The sequence below is a fragment of the Melospiza melodia genome, chromosome 12, assembly GCF_035770615.1.
Source record: "Melospiza melodia melodia isolate bMelMel2 chromosome 12, bMelMel2.pri, whole genome shotgun sequence".
In the NCBI taxonomy this organism is placed as follows: domain Eukaryota; kingdom Metazoa; phylum Chordata; class Aves; order Passeriformes; family Passerellidae; genus Melospiza; species Melospiza melodia.
In genome coordinates, this window is record NC_086205.1 from 20414101 (window position 1) to 20431681 (window position 17581).

Sequence of the window (17581 nt, forward strand, 5' to 3'; positions counted from 1 at the left end):
GAATTTACCTTCTGCTACATTAACTGAACTTCATAACACAACTTCTAGTTTCATTGCCTTAAGAAAAGTTTAAAATTCCAGAAAGGAATAATGAAGCCCAAGCTTCTCTCTCTTTCTCCCTGTTTTTTTCTCTCTCTCCCTCATGTATGTAAGGACTGAAAATTATGCTTCCTCCATTCTGTTGAATTGCATTCACTCAACATCTTAAGGACCAACAGATCCAACTCTGTTACCATGTCCTCCCATTTGCTTCTGTCTGGCATTTCCCATGGAAAGATTGTTTTTTACACCAGCCTAGTCAGTGCTCCTAAATGGAGACCCTTCCCAGTTGCTGTGGTTTAACCTCAGCCAGTAACTAAATCCATGCAGTCCTCACATACTTCTGTCCCTCTGATGGGATGGGGAGGAGAATCAGAAAAAAAAGTAAACTTGTGGATTGATATAAGAACTATTTAATAATTGAAACAAAGTAAAATATAATACTGAAGATAACAAGAAAATAGCAATAATAATTGTAATGTAAAGGAGAGAGTGAGAAATAAAACCCCAGATAAGTGATTCACACAGAGCTGAGCGGTGCCCAGCCCATCCCTGAGCAGTGATCAGCCCTCACTGTTTATACACTGGGCATGCTGTGGCATGGAATGTCCCTTTGGCCAGTTCAGGCCAGCTGTCCCAGCCATGCTCCCTGCCAGATTTTTGTGCCTCTCCTCACTAGAAGAACATGGGACACTGTGAAGTCATTGACTTTGGGTGAGCACCACTTGGCTACAACCAAAGTATCAGTTTCATGTCAGCATTATTCTCACACCAAATCCAGAACGGAGCATTGTAGCAGCTTCTAAGAAGAAAACAAATCTATCCCAGCTGAAACCAGGACACCAGTGTTATGTGAGCCATTTGCAGCTGTACAGCCACAGAATGAGGGGGCAAGAGCTCATCTGACAGAAAGCCAATGTGTCAGGGGCTAGTGACAGCAGCAGGGCAGGAGAATTGATTAGAGGGAGGACATTTGTCTTTATAAGTTACTCTGCCTGCTGCCCTGGAGACCTCCCCATGCCTCCATCAATCTAGACCTGCAGTCAGTTGACATGAAAGCTTCCTAGGAGATCAGCCTAGGGATTTTTATGATGCTGAAAGTGGACAAGTGCCTTCCTTAAAATAAACTACATAGAGTTCATAAAAGTAACCTGGGCCTAAAAATTACAGAATCACTTCTGTTCAACAGCTTTGTCTAAAATCCAGGCTTTGTTTTAAAAGAATAAAGAGTTGAAAGAAATGAATGCGATAAAAATAGGCATATGGATTTCTGTAAAAAATTTAACAGCAAACATTTGTCTCCTAACTCTTAGCATTGGAAGACATCCACCACAATTGTGTAAGCAACACAGAGCAGACTGGCACTGGAGGTTTTTACTGTCCAAGCTGCAGAAACAAGAGAAGGTTCAAAGCAACATGGCAAGAATGTTGAAGGTATCAATAAGCTTCCTTTTTTCCCCTTAGATATAACTAGGACAGCATTTGTCTCAGCTCAGCTCAGGTAACTGTGGGATACAACCACTGCATAAAAAGTCTTGGCTAAGGTGGATACTGCAAATTGGAAAGTATCCATTCCTTCTCAAGATGCAGGAATCAGAGGCCTGAAACTGAACCATCAAGCTTCAGAATTAAAACCAAAAGAAGTTGCTTTTTTCACACAATGCATATTTAAATTGCAAGTCTTGTTACTATCAAGCTTTATGGCCATCAAAATTATAAGTAGATTAAAAAATATCTAGACAGATTCCTGAAGAAATAGAGCATTAAATATTATCAGTCATATGCAGACTTCTGTTCAGGAAGTCCCTGAACCAGAGATCACTGCAGTCTGACAGGGAAATACTGGAGAGGGATAATCTCTTTAGGTGGCCTGTTTCATGCACTCTTTCCTGAGGGTATATTAATGGTCCTGCTCACAGATGGGCCACTGCCCCAGCCTGTGTCAGGACAGTTGTTCTGGAGCACAGAAAGTGAATGATTGATGTAAATGATGTTGACAAAAAGGTTTATGACAGGGAAGGAAGACAAGGAGAGGAGCAGAGAATTTTGCTAAAACTAGTGTTGTGTCCTCAGTGGCCTCTTTTTGTTCAGAATAGATTTTACAAGGAGATGTGCTCCTTTTCAAGTAGCTGAAACAGCATCTGAGGCAAAGCAGGTCAGGCTTTGCAGAGCTCAGGTGAGAGGCTAAGTGTGAGGGTAGAGCCTCAGGCGTTGCCAGGGGAGCTGTGTGTGGAGGAAAGTGTTGCTGCCAGTTTTGGCAGAGAAGCCCAGATTTGTCACAGGAGCTGACCAAGAGCCCAGCAGAAAGCCCAGAACAGCAGAGAAGCCCCAGCACTGTGACTCTCTTGAAAGCCAAGCAAAAGCACTGCTGGCTGAAGTGTTCCAAATAGAATAAAAGTAAGAAAACTTAAAATATGGAGTGCTATTTTCCTTTACTATGTGACTGATGTTCCAGAAAGGAAGCAGCACTCTGGGTGCCTTCTTTTTGTGTGAATCAAAGAAGTGTCTGACTCACTTAACAGTTTCTTCTGCTAACGGAAATGTGCTGCGGTTCTGAGGTACTGCCATAGCCTGTCAGAAGTGGTGACAGTGTAATTGCCTTTCCCAATTGTGCCAAGTGTTCTAGCTCTTCCCAGCAAGTACCAGAGCCACAGCCCTTGATACAGGGATCTGCCAGTCTAGAGACAAAGACAGAAGGGGTATGGTATCAAAGTAGTAGCAAAGTCTTCAAAGGAAGAAACTTGGTAAAGGGATTCTAAACTTCTCTGCTATTTCATCAGCCTGCCTATTTTTTCTACTATGGAAAAGTCTTCAGATTCACTCTGTATAAGAGAAGGTTGTCATCTTGTTCTGGAAGGAGATTTTAATGAAAAACTAAAAGATGGCTGAGTTTGTAAAGGTTACATAGGACTGGGAAAATGGAAATAATCAAGACAGTGAAGAAGAAAGCCTGGTTTCATGGATCTCATTTCAATTCTCAATAGCTCTTCAGGCTCATTTGGCCAAGTGTTTTCTAATGACAGAAGGAATATATATAGCTAGATAAGATGAAAAAGGAGAAAATGTCCTTTTTTTTCCCTTTGAGAGTTTCCCCTTACATTGGTCAGGCCATAGAGTCTTATAAACACTTTTTGTTAGCAGTGTGCAATTTACTGCTCACTAAAATTGCTTACAGTGCTTTGGCCTCAGATGTTTGATTCAGGATCTAATAAAGAGCTGGTGATTTGTCAGGCTGTCACTCTGTGGAAAAATCAAATTGTTTTGCCTGTTGGCCATCATCTCAGCAGTGGAACCATGGTGTTTTCACAGCCCCTGATTCTGTTTTCAGTGAGATCCCTGCCTGAAATGTAAATCATCATCCTCTGTACCTCTACCACATATATATCACCAAGAGCTTTTATCCTTCAGAGGAGAAGTCAGTATTTGTTGTAAAAGTACTGGCTCAATTTCACCAAAAAAATTACCAGCCCTTGAAATTGTTACCATCCCATCAATAGTCTGTTACTTCAGCAACTTTCAACCATTCCTAAAGTGACAGATACAGGGCTTTCATTTCTCTGTCCCTTCAAGAGATCACTGTAGCCTAGGCTTCTATTTTTCTCCCTTTCTCAGCTTGGGTTTGTGAATCACCTGTGCTTTTGCAATATATTTGACTTCCATCCAGTGGCTTTTCCATTTGGGAATTTGTAATGGCAATGTACACAATGAACAGTAACCTTTTTCTAATGCTGGCACCACTGAATCTTAGCAGTGTAAAGGAATCATCCTGTAACTGTAACTAATGGAGTTTGCTATCCCATGGCTGTGTCCTGCTGCCCAAAACCTTCCTACCAAAATTCCCCCTTTTTGTTTGTTATCACTTCCATCATAAGGGAGGGACAGCACCATAACTTGGACTGAATCCCATTTAGCCTCAGACTGATCCCATGTAACCCACCCTGCAGTTTAACCCACCTGGGCAGGGAGCAGCCAGGATTAATCAGTGAGTCACTGCTGCATCCTTCCCCCTTTCAGACTTTGTGCACCTGGCTGAGTTTCAGTGAACCTGTGAGAATTCCTCTCTCCTGAACTGGATTGCAATTGACTGACAGGTTCAAAAGCTACTGAAGATGTGCTGGAAAGCTAGAAAGCAGATTAACATAGCAAGAGCAAATAATAAGAGAAAAGGGATCTTAAAATAGCAAATATTCACAAATCTGCAGTTGCTGATGCTGAATAACTATGTTGGTAGAGGAGCATATGGTCTTAAAATAGCTGAGAATTAATCTAGCTAGAAATTAGACAAAGGCTCTTAGTTATCCTTGATATTCTTGAACAGCCTTGCTGTAGGAGTAGTGAGAGCAAATAATCTACTCTGCTTTTCAGTGTATTTACTTTATGAATGGGCTTATACAGTGTCTGTGCCTGGAGAAAAATAAAAAAGAAAAAAAAATCTTGTGTCTGGAAACATGGTGACTTTTTCAGTGCCATGTTCCTACCTGCCATCTGTGACCCTTCAAGAAAAAATAAAGCATCCCAGACCTTTCTAATCCCTCAAAAATTATAGCTAGATGTCAGTCTGTTTCCCACATATTTTTTCCCCCAATGATGCCATCTCTTCCCTGGCTGGGGGAATCCTTTTAACATAAGTCAAGGTCTTTGCAGTTTGACCTTTACTGCCTAGATAGGCAGTAAAATTGGATCTCAGAAAAAAAAAAGGCTTTTGCTTTAATCCCAAAATGTTGCCTGGTGGGTGGCTCTGAAGTCATCCTTTCTCATGTTGTTAAAATAACTGAACAAAACTATGCAAGGAACCTCTTGGCATAGTTGGTCAATCATCCAAAAATGAGGCCAACAGCACAGGTACTCAGACTGGCTTTTAGGTCAGCCAGCTGATTATAGGATTTTCTCTTCACAGAGGTAAACCTTTCACAACACCAGGACAGCCTCACTAACTGTGCTGTAAGATCTGACAGGGCCACAGGGGTATTTACAGCTCCAGCTTTGGGCATGCATGTGGTCAGGTTCTTTGGTGTGCTTGGAAAGGTGGGCTTAAGCAAAACTCTATGGATGGCTAGGGATCTGGATTTAGAGCTGAATTAATTCTGTGGGAATAGTGCAGATCTTGCAGGCAGCTGCACCCTGGTCTGTTTTGTTTCTTCCATTTTAGCTGTGCAATAAGTTATCCATGTGTGGAGCTTCAGGTAGGCTTCCAAGGATGAGGTGCAAAGAGGGATGCAATGGAGACATACAAGTCCCTGCCTTGTCCTGCCCTTCCTCACTTCCTTGCCTGCCTTACTCTCCCTGTTCTCCCAGGGCTGATGAAGCTTTCCCGTTGCCCCACGGCAGTCACACATCCGGGCAAGGCTGGCACCGTGGGTGCCACAGACCTGCTGTGGCCACTGAAGGCCACCTGTGCCTGCCTGCCCACGGGCACGGCTGAGCTCCGTGGCCACGATCAGCTCTGCCCAGCACCCACAGCTGATTAATTCACCCTGCTGGTACAGGTGCAGCTGGAGAGGCTCCTGTGGGCTCAGCCAGGAGCCCGGGGATCCTGTCCGTGCGGGTGGAGCAGCAAAGCCTCTGGCCACGGCACACGCAGAACGGCCAGCGGCCCCCTCCCCCTCCATGGAAGCGCTGGCCCCGCAGGCAGGGGCTTCTAACAGGGGTGGAGGAGGGTCTCTGGAGACATTGCGGGGTTCCACTCAACCACAGCCTGCAAGGCACTCGGGCCCCGGGGGCCGAGGGGGAGCATCGGAGGCTGTGTGCGTGTCGTTCTCCGCTCCCAGGCACGCTGGTGAAGGGAGCGTCGCAGAGCAGCTGCGGCTGTTCGAGCTCTCCTGCCAGCTCCACTCCTCCCCATGCCATTCCTACCTCCAGGATTTTTCCCTGACTCGCAGCATCACCATCCAAAAGTCTCCCTGGAGGAAGGTATCTGCTTGCTGGTTTGTCTCTTTATCCTTCGCCTCATCCGCGGGAGAAGGGAGGAAAAAAGCCATAAGCAATCAACTCGTCTGCTTTCCCCCGCTTTTATATTTACCCCCTCCTGCTGCCTTCCTTCCGTCGAGGGGGGTAAAGTGCCCATCTGGAAGGAGCTTTTCAAGGTCCATGCATGGATGGCAGCAAATTGGAAGAGGTGAGCAGCCGAGAGAAGATGTGAAAGCTGGAAGGGCCGTGCCGTGGGAGTGGTCCTTGCTTTGTGTGCAAGTGAGGCAGTGAGTGTGCAGCCTCCCACTCTGGGTGCATCTTTTTTTGGATGCTGTGTAGTTCCCTGTGTGAAATGCTTTTTTGGCTAAAAGAAGAAGAGATGTCACATCAGGAGCTCACCCAGCGACTGACTACGGTTATCACCCATGTGGGTAAGGCATCTTTATTTTTCTTCTTACTACATTTGCGTGGATTTGGGGACCCTGTTCCCCCAGGAGGTGCTGCTGCCTTTGTGTGCCAATATCACACCTGTGTGTGAAATAGGAGCCATCAGCAGACCGCGAATCCCCGGCTGTGGGCAATTACACAGCCTTTTATTGATGGTTTGTTTGTCAAGCACGTTTTCTCTGAAAAGCAGGAACAGTAAGAGCAGCGTGTCCTACCTGTGAAGTGATCTGTGTAAAATACCCGAGCACAGTTCTTGCAGGGAGGTGGTGGAGAAAAGGGGGTGTGGGAGGATGCTGGAGCAACGGCAGCGCTAATGTGCTGTGCATTTGCTTGTGATACTGGAGTAGCAGCCCATTCTCAGATAAGCTTTTCATGGCCTTTGCTGTTTCGGGATTTCTGGAAGGTGCTAGGACAGGGACAGGATCTCAAAAGCTTTCCTCTCTCTCAGTCTTGATTTTACTGTTTCTAACATTCAAATGCCAGTGAATACAGGTGAGGCCCTATGCTTTGCTCTGACATCCTTAAGCATCTGAGCTGGGTACCCACCTGCTGGCGCTGGGGACTGCTGGGCCAGGAACTGAGGAACCTGAAACTAGCAAGACAGTAGGAGATGCTGGTGATTAAAATATCAGCTGAGAAAAGCCTTTGTGACCCTTTTTTGTTACCTACCGTTGGGTTAAAGCAGATTACAGCTGTGTTGCATCACATAAAGAGAAGCTTTTTGGTTGAATTCCATAGGAGCAAATTTTGTAGCTGTTAGTGTTTGAATGGATTGTATGCTATGAATGCCAAATATGTTGTACAGGTTCCTGAAATGCCTTTGTCACTGGCTTTGTTCAATCTGTATATGAAACAGAGTGTGACTAAAATTTGGCTTTTATAGAGTATATAAGTAAGGTTTTAGACCAACATTATTCTTTGGCTTGATATTAGCTATGGCAGCTGAACTAAGTTTAATAGAGCACATGCAATCAGCATCTTGCCTAAAGAAATAGCACAAAAGCAGATTCAAAGTCAATGAAATATTTAGGACCAGGCCCCATCTCTCCAAAATCTTTTCCAGGATAACCTCAGCAGGAGCTTGGTGTGGGAGAGAGTATGATTGCCAGGAGAGCTTGCAGCAGCAGGCTCTTTGACCCAGTAATGCCAACAGGAATTGCTTTGCAATTGTGCAAATTCAGATTGACATGAAATCATATGAATTCACATTTTTTTAATGAAGATTTGGAATTCAATATGAGGCGTATCCTTTTTTTTTTTTTAGTAAGTATTTCAGGAGAGCCAAAAAGATTTGTATGTCTTCTGGTTTTCTTGTTAAACTCAATGCAGGTCCCATCATCCATGTTGAGGACTCTCCTTGAAATCAGAAGGGATTTGTTAGAGGTAACACAGCAATATGTTACCGACTGTGTAATATACTATTGTCTAATAGAAAGTCATTCTGGACACTAGAAATGTTAGTGAACCTTTCCACTGTTCTCTGCTAAATTCAAGAGAGGTTTCTGGGTCATGAGGCTGATGCTAGAGAGTCTTACTGGTTTCCTGGAGGTCACCCAGCAGGCCAGTCCTCAGGAGAGGAATGAAGGTCGTGGATTGTGGTGTTTTATCCATTCCACACTGAGGCAGGAGCCTAGCTGATCAGCTTCCATCAGGGAAGGATAACCCCACCATTTCCCCAGCCATTTGAAACCTACAAATCAGACCCTACTTGTGGAGTCTGCCTGCCTTTTCATAGGCAGAGTTCATTTTTTATTGAATCATGTAAGTTGTGCAAAAATGGAAGAAAGGAACATTCAAATATTTGTTATTGGCTGAAGGAAAAATGTTTCTTCCAAACCCATGATGATGATGCACCATATTTATGAATCACATGTAACATGGGTGCCTTAGCTGAATCAGCAATAGCTTATTGGACAAATAGTTCCCAGGAACCTGCAAGGGTCTCTTGTATGTTCATTGGGAATCTTTACAGCTCAAACAAGTGAAAGGGCTCTCAGCCTTAGCAAACTGAGGGGATCTCTGGCCATTTATTGTGTTCACTATTTTTACAACTCTCACCCTCATATTGCCACCTGGATTGGTGGGATTCAAACTCTTTAGAATGTAGCCAGCTCTTGGTTGGGAGTGCAGTTCCTAGCTCGCCCAAGAGCAGGAGGGAAGAAATTTATTCACAAAATTTCCAAAATGTCAAACAAGAACTTTATGGGAATGTTAAAAAGAAAGACCTTTACATTTTCAATAAAACCTTTATAGGATAATTTTGGTCTGTGGGAAGTAATGACACACCATTTTATTTTTAATGTGTCAATAAGAGTGTCACATAATTAATTGCCTGGGGCTCAACTTATCTGTCCTGGGCAAAAGCTCTCATCCCTCATTAGCTGACTCATGTTGTGTTACACTGTTCATGTGCTAGCAAAAAAAGCTTCTTATCCTGCTACAGACTTCATACATACAATACCTGCCTCACCTGGGTCAAAATCAAAGCCTTGAAGGTATTTTCCTGCTCCACAGTAGCTCTCTTACCTTGATACTTTTCTATTACCAACTTGCACAGTAGCACATCTTCACAGAATGTAAAACAACAGAGATTAGATCCCTTGTGTAGCTCTGTGCTCCCTCAGCCTCCGTGGGATTGTTCCTGACTGTCCTGGTGTGGCTGAGGTAATGGGGCCACCAGAGGTGCCTAGGGCAGGAGTAGTTTGTGGACACTAGCAGGCTTTCTGCTTACTATCTGAGATTTAGCAGCAACACTACCCAGTCTTGTTACCAAAACTGCGTCAAGAGTCTTTTTTTAATTTACCCTACTTTCATTGAACTTGTTTGTTGGGAGGTGTTGGGGAAACACTCATCAATTTTGGAAAAAGTGTGTCCTTTGGGTAGGTGGGCAAGTGGCAGCTCCTCTGTGGTGGGGAGGGAAGAGCTTTGCAGGGTGACACGCCTGGTGCCGACAGCAGCATCGTTTGCCTGTGGGAACACGTACAGCTCTTGCAGCCTGCAAAGCCCACAGGAACAGGCTTTTGTGCTCTCACTACCCACCCACACTTGGCACTTGGCCCCCAGAAATCTGATGCCAGCTTTGCTATGTGTGGGCAACGTTCTGGGCACAGCTGCGCACACAGGCACCTCCACCCAGTGCCCCATTTTCTGCAGATTTTTTTCTTAAAATGATTTTATGATAGGATGGAGCTGCCAGAACCAATGTGAACTGTCTCAAAAGGTCACCAGCTTGGCTTCTCTCTTGCCAATAAAGAATTCCACAGCACATGGGAGATGGGGTTTTGTTAGAGGCTCCCCATAATTCTCAATGAATTTGTAAGAGTTCCTCCCCTTGGAGTGTTAACTGGACCCAGAAGAGCTGACTGTCGGTGTCCCTGGTAGGAGATGCACTGATGTGAATTTGCAGAAAGCAAATTGTGTGTACATTGCACAAATGTTACGTACAAGAAACAACCCCATACATTCATGTCAGCTTTCATCTGATTTTACACACTTGTATTTCCCCAGTCTCTCATTTTATGAAAAAAAAAAAAAAAAAACAAACAGAAAGGAATTTTAACAATTTGATGGAAATAAAAAGGAAAGTCACCGACTGAATTTAGTTTAGGATTGACATCTCTGGACTTAAAATTCCTATCTGTTAACCATGGTATGTCAATTCCTATCACTCTTGGCTTAACCACCAGAGTTGAGGAGTGGTGTAAAATACCTGTGTGTGTGAAGAGAAGCTGTGTTATAATTTGGGGCAGGAAGTAAAGGATGATACTGCATCCACCTGACTGTGTGAGAGGAATTTAGGTCAGTAGAATGGAATAACCCCAGTTGGCACTTGTCCCAGGCCAGTGGCTAAGCATCACAAGTTGCAGAATCTGCTTTATGCTACAAAGCCACAAATAATCTAATATGTCACAGCTGGACAGACAATTGCAATGTTTCTAATATGTGTCTGTGGACATTAAGGACACAAAAAAGGATATTTTAGGAAATTAACTTTTGAGATACCATATCAAATAGGCCCTTTGCTACTCCTATGCAAAGGCTTAAATCAAATCAAATTCCTCTGCAACATAAAATTCTTTCCTTTATTTTAGAGCATTCATGCATTTCAGGAACTCTTTTTGAACCATGGATTCTGTGGCTCTGTCCTACTTAGGGATTTCTGGTGCACAGCAAATGGAAAGTGGTCTTTCCACTGACCACAGCACACCAGATTTCCTCACCCAAAATAACATAAGGCATGGGAGGAACATCTATCACTGCATTCCCAATAAAATATGACAATAGAAAACTGCAGAAATGGGTTTGCTAAATTTGCTTGGGATCTCATGCTTATGAGAAATGGTAGGTTGAAATTTCCCCATTAACCTACTTTTATAAAAAAATTGAGCTTTGATCCTGTTATCTGCATCTTTATCTCTGTTTCCCAGTAAAGCTTTTGAACTGTTGGCCAATTTCTACCAAACTTGGTGAAGTGACAAAGATCAAAAATATTGAATTCATGCCAAGTAAAAAATAGTATCTGAAGTGAAAGATGAAAATAGTGAAGACACGGGAAATAAGCTCATTCTATTAGACCTCAGAGATTCCATGTAGGAGGGTGGAATGTGGGAAAGGAGAGATAATAGCAATTTATCTATTTTAGTTTTACAGCTTAAAAAAGCTACTTGTTTACTTTTTTGTTCATAGATTGTGGTTATTAATTTTACCCCATTCTATATGGCCTATTCTGTGCAGCTGTTTCACTGGAAGTTGTTTAATAAAACTGTTTAGAAGTGTTTTGCTGATGCTGCAAATTCTGTATCTATAAAAAGTGGAAACTAAGCTCTCACAGAAACCCATGAAAAATGTGCAGATGTATGTGGTGCACTTTCCAAGATGTAGAATATTGCAAGTACCACAGACTTGTTTAAAGGCCACATTCTAATCTGCTTTGCAGAGACATGGTCAGAAATAAAGATTATAAGAAACTGCTCTGAGTTGGGATCCAGAACACTAGTTTGTCTCAAAGCAAAATATTTATGTGATAGTTTGGCCTCTAGTTCAGAAAGGCAGAGGTGACTAAAGAGATTCCTAGAAAGAGTAGCATGCATTAAGGCTGCTTCAGTGTCAGAACAGCTCAGAGATGTCTCTCTTCTACATTCCATCTTTTACTTTAGGTGAATATTTTCTCATATGGGATGTGATCCTGGCATCATTGATACAATTTAAGAAAACCTTGCAATATCCAGGTGTGACACTGTTTCTAATTTCTTTCAGAGTGGTGTGCCCTAAGGAGAGCCATGCAGAGCCCCAAATATTAAAAGGCTGCTTACAGCCCTGTTTTCTCATTTATTGATACCCTTCCCAAAACTAGCTGTTACACCCTGAGCTTTCATTCTCATGCCAGTAAGAGACCAGGATGTTGGGAAGAAAAGGGAATAGGAGTAGCTATCCACCATCTGCTTGCTGCAAGGTTTTCACACTTTCTACTCACGCATGTTGTGATGGCAACTGTTGGAGACAGGGAACTAGGCAGGATGGAACTGAGGCGTGATCCAACCTGTCAATCTCTCAGTCATTCTCTCTTTCAAAAGCCTCTGTATTGCTGCTGTTCAATCTAATGCTACAGCAGTCTCCCTCTGCCCTTTATTTTCTAATCTACCTTAGCAATGACTTGTGGGTGTTTGTCTGTTGGCATGGAGGAGTGTTTAACACGTGAGGAAATTAGTAAAGGAAAGTCAGGTGCCAGGATCCAAGTTTAGCTGCTAGTGGTGGTGATTCCTGTGGTCCCTTCCACAGCTGTGCTTGCCAGACACCAGGTCCTCTACATCCTTAAAAAAATTCTGCGGTACACTTTTTTAGTGCCTGGAAAATAGTTGGGACTCAAATGAGTTATTCCAGGATACATGCTTCAGCTGAAAGGAAGTCTGTCTGTTTGCTCTTTGGGTCAGCGCTTCTCATGATTTTCCTGATGCTTCTCCAGGCCTGTTAGCCCTCTAATGGCAGTTTTAGTGGAACAGAAAGCAGAAACCTCTGACTTCCAGAGCAGGCTCTTCCTAACACTATATAGTAGGAGGGGTTTTTTGGCACATTTTAATATTTGGGGGTGGGGTTGGCTATCAAATTACAATTTTTTAAAAAAGAATGAGGTAGCTTAGGTCAAATGCAAGGGAAAAATTATGCCATCCTGCAATGATCTAGTCAGACTGTGTCCCAGTCTGCTCTTAAACTCTCCAGGGCAAGCCCTGGGTTACCTGGAAGGAGGAAGTGGGAGGAATCTCCAGGGCAAAGCAAGTGCAGGACCTCCTCCTGTGTGAGGTCTCTGAGCCAGGCACAATGAGAGATGCTGGGGCTAACAGGGCAGGCAGCAGTGACCACTCTGCATTGCTAAGGCTCAAGCTTAAAAAGCAAATAGGACCAAAAGGGGGCAGAGAGGAGGCCCTGTCTGTTCCCATCTCTGTGGCAGAGGGGAGCTCAGATGGCCTCACTGGAAATTAAACTAAGCTGACATCTATCACATTGTCTGGCAGCTCGTTAATACAAGGGCCTTTTTCCACCTCTTGCCTCATCTTTTATTTAATTCCTTTTTCTCGCCTTCCATATGGTGTCTAAATCCAAGAGTTCCCCTGAGAGGACTTCTCCCTGAGGGAAACAGGATTTGGGAGGGTACTTACAGCACCAGGTCATCTCATTGAGTAGAAAATAAGCTAATCAATTCCATTGCTGTCACTCTTTTTCCCCTTCTGTACCACATTTGAGGCCTCTCTTAGTCCCAAGGCTGGACTTAGTGTTTAATCTAGGATGAACTTTTCTGAATGGGGCCCAGGTGACTGCTAAAATAATTTTGACAGCACATGTCTGGTACATAGTAGTCCTGTGTGTATTTTTCTCCTGTTCTTCAGAGCTGGCTGTGTTCAAGTGTCTGGGAGAAGAGAAAAGCCATACATGTTTTGCTGCTAAAGGCCAGGCTGGCCTTGTACCTCCCTTTAGAGTTGAGCACGGTAACATTGTCAATGTCTGCATTGCCCCAGGTGGTCAGTGGGTCAATGACTGGCAGCAATCTGAGTTCTCTGCAAAGCTGCCTGATCCTGCTCATGTGAGAAAATGCTGGAGAATGATGTGAAAGAGATAACATGGCACATGGATCATTGCTAATCAGTGACTCACACTAACCAGTGCAGCAGAGCTGCCAGAACTGGAACCAAGGAACAGAAGGGAGACAGGGTGAAGAAACAGCCAACTCTTACATGCATAGATGGAAAAACATCAGTAGTGAATACCTTGAGTGATCTGTAAGTCATGGCATGGAAGGAGGTACTGCTTAGGGAGCAGGAGCACTGTAAAAAGCTCTGGAGTTTAGTGGAGCAAAAGACAGCAGGCTCCACTTTGGCATGGGGACAGATGTGTAGGGGACAATTGGGTTGAGATCACAGTATCTTCAAGCTCCACTGTCATGTAAGCACAACACAGATAACATCTGTGAGTCCAAAAGCATAACTGCCTCTGAGGAATCATTGAGCTTATGTACTGGAGGAGGGCCATGTCCAGCATGTGAATTCAGGCTGGTAAAATCTGAAGCAACAGCATTCATTCAAGGGTGAAATGCATTACATTTATATGCACCTACTTCTTGTCTTTTGCAGTGTGGCATTGCAGAAAGCTGGTGCCTTTTCAGTAGAGGTCTGTAAATACCTTTGTATTAATGAATTATTGTGAATATAATTCTGCATTCATCCTATTTTCTATCAGAAGATTTCCTGCACTGTAGTATGGAATGAAGTCCTGAGCTGAGACAGAATAAATTTCCATGGACCCTAGAATTTAGGTTACAAAGCTGCTATGCTCTGTCTCCATCTTTTCTAGCCATTGCAGAGACCTGACAGTACAGTACAATATCCCCTCAAAAAAATGTCCAGAGGAAGGACAGACTACCAGGATCAATAATCCATGCTGTCATGAAATGATTGTCTATTTTGTTTTCCAGCACAACACACATACAACCACACCCATACTCCTGCTCAAAACCAGCTTTGCACTTGCTGTGCATTGTGTTTGGTGTGTTGTTGAAAATGTGTTGTTCCAAAATCACTTCTGTGATGGCCTTTGAGTCCTGAATCTTTTGGGCAGTCAGGAGCTGAACAAGCACAGCCAAAGCACTGAGTGTCCATGCCTTCATGGAGACTGCTACTCATTTCAGTACCATTTACTCTGCCTGTCTCAAAGGTGGATTGTGCCCACGATTTGGCTACCATCTCATAGGTACTACCATCTCATAATAGCTCTCCTGCTCTGAGCACACAGGGGCTTGTTTGGCCCTTCAAGGCAGCCAGCCCAGCCCTCTCTTCTATCTGCAGGTCTGCCCTGATTCCAGAAGTACATTGATGCAGCGCAGATGAAGTTCTCTGGGGACTTAGGTGCAGGACTGTTACAGTGAATGCAAAGGTGACTCTATGGAAATTTAAACAGACACACAAAGGTCCTTTATGGAATGTTAGTCCAATGTTATTTTGATTTTAAATTCACTGATTCCTGACCTGGATTGCTCAAGCATGGGAGTAAAGGTTAAATTTCTGCAGAAGCCAAAATCCTTTGAAACATTGCAAAGTGGTGATGGGAAATGATCTGTCATCAATATTACAGCAAAGTGGCTCTGATCCAGAAAGGTGCAAAGAGCTCTTTATTTCTATGTGAATATGGGGAACTGCTGGTACTCAGCACTCCACGGGACCAGATATTTTTGTCTGAGTGGACTCAGCTGTAGCTGACCCAGCTGTAGCCCCTGCTGCAAGTAGGTGTAAGAGGCAGCACAGAGTTAGCACCTACTGTCAGCATTGTCCTGGGTTCATATGAGGATCCTGAGTTCATTTGTCAGAGCTCAAGGAAAGCCATGCTGAGAGGATCTGGATTCAGATTCCCCACATCCGTGAGTGCAACCTGTAATCTCTGTGCTTCCAGTTACCTCCATCTGTGTCTCAAAGATCTTGGATGGAAACCAGCAGCTCTTATCCTGAGACTGTTTATGCACCCACCCGTATCACCTAATGCCTGAGCCCCCCAATGGTACTACAGAAGGGCTGTCACAGTATCAATCCATCATTAACACCATAAATTACAGAATCCATATGAGGAAGGCTGAATCTGCCACTCCCACAGTGCAGGCTGTTGCCCAGGGCAACGAGATATGAGGGGCTGCAAACCATTTAGCTCTTGCTTCCTCTGCATGACCGGGAGCTGTGTGATTTCCAGTTTCCCTTGGGCAATGAATTGTCTACAGCTGGCCCCAAACACAAGAGCAGTTATCTGCAGTTCTGAGACATAAATACAAGACCAACAATGCTGATGTACGCTATTGTGGGCTGCCTGGCAGCAGCTGCTGATAGGATCTGACTCTCCTCTTACATGCCTTGAGCTTCAGAGATTTTGTACTCACATTTTACGGTCGAAAACCACTTTAGGTTCAATGTGAAGAGGTGAAGAAAATCTAGACCCAGAGAGGGTGTCTTTCAGTATTCCAGGAGAGTGACTTTTGCTTTTAAGTTCCAAGAACTATACGAATTTTAGTTATACCTAGGTAGGCAATTAGCCCACAGTTACTGGCATCTCCAAGTATTGTTACTGCAATATCTCCAGTTTAATTATAACTTTCCAAGGATGTGCACATGCTGACAGACAGGTGTTGAGAAAGGAACCACAGCAAACACATGCAGCTCTAGTAGCAATGATAAGTGAAAATTAGATTATTTGGATGTGAGAAGTTTGAATTTGCTGCCTGTTAATCGTATATGTTACAACTTAAACACTTCGAGTGCATTTTTGTCTGATATGGGTTTCATATTCTCACTGAATTGCTGTGGCTAGAATTACTATCAGGAGAGTTTGCTTCTTGTTATCAATCAATAATCCTTCACCTAACAAAGCATGACTATAAATATTTCCCCTCTTTGAGTCTGAAGTTCACTGTTATCCATTACACTGTGGTTCAGAGGTCTCTGAAGCCTAGGCTTAATTTTTGAAGGGATCAATATTGGTGTTTGCAGCATAAAAGCCAAAGCTGATGACATTCATAGGTGCCATACTATTGATCTTGCAATATGCAGAGAAAAGGTTATTTCAAACTGAAATAGCTGTGGCCTTAGCATGACCCTGAGCTGTGAGCAGGTGCATAACTGATCAGAGAGCTCTGGCAATTACATGCCAGTTGTTGGTGCAGGAAGGTTCCTGGAAAAACCTTATTAATCCTTATTATGGTGATCAGCTTATTCTGTGACAACAGACTTCCTATTTTTTTTAAATTAGATTATAAACTATTCTCACCATTTCATCTGTCTCAGATATTTGTACTGTTATCTGTGTCTGGTATCTCTTCCCTTTCCTCATTGATGAAGCCAGGAGAGGCTTCACAGCTGGCTTTGAAGTCAAAGTTCAGTTTGAGGTAAACTTTTTAGTAATTTTTGTTGATTGCTCATAAAAATCCATCTTCCTGGTTTTGATTTCAGTTAGGGGAAAATGCAGTTTCAGCAATGTGCAATTTTGTATCATGTTGAATTACACCCTGGCTATAGATCAGGGCCTTGTGCATCATTTTATCTTGAGTGGGAGCAGAGAGCTGGCAGCAAGAGCCCTGTGAGGAGCAGAAGTGGTTGGACAAAGCAAAGCTTGTCAGTGATGTTTTGTGCCCATTGTACCCCAGTACCAGCAGCTCTGTACAGGCCACACACTGCCTGCCTCACTGTCCCCTTCAGAGCTGTCACCACTGCGAGGAATTCCCAGTCCAGCAATGGGAAGCAGAAATGAAACACCAGCAGTTATTCCCTGAATCCTCTTCCCAGCAGGATAGCAGGGCAGGGCTGCTGCCTGGGGAAGGGCTGTGTGCGTGTTCTGGTCCCAGGAAGAAGCTGGGCCAGAGCAGCCTCCTCGGCCGCGGGGGACGGGGCGGCAGAGGGCACAGCAGCGCCGTCTGACACTGCGGTTCCCACTGCCCCAGACCCTTCCCGGATCAGCTGAAAGGCAGGATGCTACAGAGTTGGGCAGAGGAGCCTCTCTCCTTCAAGCCCCTTTTCCAAGAGTTGTGATGGCTCTGCCGGGTTTGGTACCCAGGAGCTGCTCTCCATTGCTGGGGAGATGCGGGCGCTGCCAGCGCCGCCGGTCTGCGGAGGAGCCGCTGGGGGGCGCGGGTTGGGGACCGCTCCCGGCCCGACAGGGACACAGG

General features: G+C 44.2%; 1 protein-coding gene across 1 annotated transcript in view; it reads left to right on the top strand.

The window, feature by feature from the left end:
• The first annotated feature begins 5815 nt into the window (after window positions 1-5815).
• MCF2L2 (MCF.2 cell line derived transforming sequence-like 2) overlaps window positions 5816-17581 on the top strand; it is a 152139-nt gene continuing 140373 nt past the window's right edge. Inside the window, exon 1 of the mRNA XM_063167213.1 lies at window positions 5816-6377. Coding sequence (XP_063023283.1) covers window positions 6275-6377 — 103 coding nt within the window. The 5' untranslated portion in view covers window positions 5816-6274. The remainder of the gene's footprint in view (window positions 6378-17581) is intronic.